Source organism: Vigna angularis, chromosome 3, assembly GCF_016808095.1.
Source record: "Vigna angularis cultivar LongXiaoDou No.4 chromosome 3, ASM1680809v1, whole genome shotgun sequence".
NCBI lineage: Eukaryota > Viridiplantae > Streptophyta > Magnoliopsida > Fabales > Fabaceae > Vigna > Vigna angularis.
In genome coordinates this window covers 23864584-23868755 of record NC_068972.1, presented here as the reverse complement: position 1 = coordinate 23868755, position 4172 = coordinate 23864584, and the positions used below count along the sequence as shown (strand labels likewise).

Here is a 4172-nt window from a genome sequence, read left to right as displayed (position 1 = left end):
ACATAATTTCATTGTAGTAGTTAACATGTTCGATGATGAAAGCGATTTTTCTATTTTCAAATGGTACATGAGTATTTAATTGTACCTAGAGTAGGCATCTAAAAAGTTGAGAACTTGATGACCTTATGCACCATCTACCAATCGATTGATACTAGGGAGCGAGAATGAGTTCTTAGGACACCGTTTGTTCAAATTTGTGAAGTTTGTCCACATCTTCCATTGGTCGCTCTACATTTTAACCATAACCTAAACAATAATACGTGATAAAGAAAGTAGGCTTTTAAGGACTAAGAATTTTTAAAAGTAAAAAGAATGACATATTACACGAAATGAGAGTGAAGATTATGCATGTTGTCTCTATTAGATGCATTTGTTATGGGCATTGAAGAACTTCTTGAATGATTTATTGTTTCTGGAACTCTATATGGTGAAGCAGTTACGTAGGAATGAAAGTTGGAGTGACCTCTGATCTTTTGCACACGGTATTGCTAAAAATAATTTAATTTTCAAAATTTAATTCTAGATATTCAGTTTAGTTAATCTTGATACCATTAATTATTATTTCTAAGTTTACATTAAAATTGATTACTTGTAAATATGTATTGAATAATAAAGGAAATATTTGGTTAAAGATATTTTGATCTTTGAAATCTAATTCCTAAATATTTTATTTGTGAATCTATTACACCATTACTTGAAGTAAACAGGGAAATCTTTACGAGATAATTAAATTTTGGAAATCTAATTTTAAATATTCAGTTTGTAATATTGATGACATTTATTGTTACTTGTAAATTTACTGTAAAAATAATTACAAAGATGATAATGAGAAGGCTAGAGTTAGAGAGGAAATCTTTACCATTAAAAATAATTCAATTTTTGAAATATAGTTCTAAACACGTTATTTATTATGATTTATCTTTTTAGGATTGAATAAAGGAGCCATTAATTACTACGTTTGATATCCATATAATTTGCATCATTATTTTATTTAATCATTACATTTTAATCAAATCCTAACCAACTATGAAAATAAGAGGTAAAAAGTAAAGAAAGAAGGTATTTATATAATCATAGGATAAATTCAATTTTTATACATAATCATTCTCATAAATATTCAAATTTTATTATCTTCAGCAATATCATAGAAACTTGCTTTTTTTTTCTTAAAAATTAAATAAAATTACTTTTAAAAAAGTCTTTAAAATAAATAAAAAATGGTTTTAAACTATACTTCCAAAAAAGTTTCATAATAAAATATTAATATAAATAAGTTTATGTTTTTTGATAAAGAGTTAAATATATTTTTGGTATCTAAACTTTAAAGTGAAATTGATATTTATCTTTGTCAGAAACTTTATAAATTGGTCCCTAACCTTTAAAAAAGAATGAATATAGTCATTTTAACCTAACTAAATTAAATTTTGTAGACATGTTAAATACATTTTTCAATTGACGCTAAAGTCGAAATGTGTTAAACGAGGTAAACAATTCAATTGTTAGCATGAAACATGTTTAAAAAAAATATATCATAATTCAATTAAAATGATTAGATTAATTCATTTTTAAAGTTTAGGGATCAAAATGTATTAGAATTTCAAACAAAAACCAATTCAAATTTTGCATCAAAGTTCAAATATTCAAAACATACTTAAATTTCGCATCAAAGTTAAGAAATTAAATATAATATGAAATAAGTTAAAATTAATATCAATATTGTAAACATTTAAGTTAAAAGGAACCGAAATTTGATTAAATTGATCCCAAATTTTTTTCGAATTTGACCTAGTTGGCCCCAATGAAAATTCGGCTAAATTCGATTAAGTTTTCCGAATTTGACCATTGGGTGTTAAAAAATAATTTTACTATTTTCAATACAAATTAGAGTCCTGTAGTTTGTTAAAATACAAAATTGTTCAGTTTCTCTGACTAATTTTCACTTCACTTTTGTTCAAGTAAACTACTCTTTGGTTCATTTTTTTTTAATAATTTAGTTTAGTACAATTTAATTTTGTCCATCCCTACTTACAACCATTTTAATAAGGGATGGTTGGGATTCATAACACAAAATCTTAGTTGTTATCTGTTTTGTTTAACGACAAATACTCGTTTAAACAATACTCACGTTTTAAAATATCTATAAGTATCGACGGATACTCGCATATATTTTTTAAAAAATAATTAATGTTTTTTAAATGAAATCCAATTATAATTACAAAAAATATAAAACAATTAAAATTACTAAAAATATAAAATAAAATGTTTACTTCTAAATGTAAACATCTACAATTTCAAAAAAAATATAATTCTAGTTTCAAAATATATTTTTTGACAAAATAGACCTTTTAAAACTTTTAAGATTTAAGAAAGTAACTTGATGAAAATGTTGAACAAATGACTTCTTGTTTCATATCAACTAATTTAGATTATAATTCTATTTCTTAAACTAAGAGTATCTCATGTATGATAAGTAGACACGATATAAGCAATATATACTACTTCATACACAACAACATATTAATTGACTTGAATAATGATTTATGTGTTTCTAATTTTCGCTTCTATACAATAGTTAATGCTTTGATTTGCACATAGGACAGACATTTTTCTCATGTAGCCATCTCCTTATACAATCTGCATGGTATTCATGTTTGCATTGAAGAATTCCAATCTCCTCTTTGTTTTTATATTCATCCTATAAAATCATGCATAAACATTCCAATTAATAGGAGAAAAAGTAAAATGTATTTCTAATACATTAAGAATGAATAACCCAAAGCTAGTACATAAAAAAGACAACTAAACTAGTATCCTATCAAATATTCATGTTGTTATATTTGATACCTGACATATTACGCAAATATCAAATTCCTGTTCCTTAGAAGTTGACCCCTCCGAGTCATTAGGTAATAGGTAAGTTTTTGTCCTCATTTGTCTTGCAATAATGTCTTGTAACAAACCCTTGTCTACGTTGCTAATCCATTCACCTAACTCAAGAAGCTCCTATTGTCCAATTCCCAAGACTTAGCAAATTCAAGTTTCTCATATTCACTAAGGTTTTACCATTCACGGGAAAATGCATAATACACTTACCTCGTATGACATGTGGTCAATGTCCAACCGCATATCACTGTAAGGGTCAATCAATGAAGGAACCTCCTATACAAGAAAAGACAATAATATATGAGAAAGAAAGTAGGTTTTTAAGTAGCAAAAACTAAAGAGAATGACATATTATATCATCTTGAAAAAAAGCCTCAAGGAAAATATTATGCATGTTGTTTGCAAATGATGCATTTTGTATGGGCACTAAGGAACTGCTTGAATGATATGTTGGAACTCTATAGGATGGAGCAGTTACTGAAGGATGAAAGTTGGAGTGACCTCTAATATCTCGCACAGTTTGTGCATGAAGGTATGACCTATGGAGAAATTTGTGATACTTTCTCCTTCCAACTCTATCATGATATTTTCTCCTTACATTAACACTAGCAGTTGAAGCTGGATAACAAGGCCAATAGTCAAAAGACCAACTACATTCAAATCTCAATAATTAAAAGAAAATAGTACATAATTACATGACTCAATCACAACTAGCAAATGGCAATGTAGAGTGTTAAGTATAGTGAAAAAAGTATGTATGAGATTAATATCTCTTGTGCTCAATATACACATATAATCCTCTATTTATAATAAAAGAAATATGAACTAAGTACAAAATACAAATAAGAAATAATAACACATTAACTAAAGATAAAAATAAGATAAAGATAATATATCTAATATAGATAAAAATAGACAGACATTAACGTTGTACATAGGACATTGGAATAAAGTGATACCAAATCAAAACATGAACACTATCACCGTTGTTACGATTAAAGTGAAAATGTTCATCACCTAAATAGTTTCCTCGAAGGAAATTGTTAGAGTGAGCCATTGTCATAGATCCTCGTGAGACAAAGTGTGGTAAGCTAATTTCAGTATATCACTAGTACAGCAGAAGCAAATGGCCTCGGTTGTTTTTGGTCATAGGCCCCGGTTTAGAAACCGAGGCATATACGAACGAGGTAAAAAGTCTTCTTTTTATGCCTCGGTTATAAAAACCGAGTTAGTATCTTGTCTTATATTGTCTCAGTTTAAACCTGAACCGAGGCAGTAAAGTATTTTTT

At 27.3% G+C, this 4172-nt stretch overlaps 1 protein-coding gene across 1 annotated transcript; it reads right to left on the bottom strand.

Moving 5' to 3' along the window:
* Positions 1-2572: 2572 nt before the first annotated feature.
* Positions 2573-3940, bottom strand: LOC108324602 (probable E3 ubiquitin-protein ligase ZFP1). Its single transcript, XM_017557542.1, has 5 exons — positions 3843-3940; positions 3482-3533; positions 3094-3159; positions 2845-3003; positions 2573-2695 (listed from the first exon to the last, which is right to left on the bottom strand). Exons 1-5 carry the CDS (start codon positions 3938-3940, stop codon positions 2573-2575), a joined length of 498 nt encoding a protein of 165 aa, XP_017413031.1.
* Between the last annotated feature and the right edge of the window lie 232 nt (positions 3941-4172).

Coding starts and splice junctions, on each gene's coding strand:
- LOC108324602 (XM_017557542.1), bottom strand. CDS start 3,940: ATGGCTCACTCTAACAATTTCCTTCGAGGAAACTATTTAGGTGATGAA. Junction 3,534..3,842: donor AGTGTTCATGTTTTGATTTG/GTATCACTTTAT, acceptor ATTTGAATGTAG/TTGGTCTTTTGACTATTGGC. Junction 3,160..3,481: donor CTTCAACTGCTAGTGTTAAT/GTAAGGAGAAAA, acceptor TTTCTTGTATAG/GAGGTTCCTTCATTGATTGA.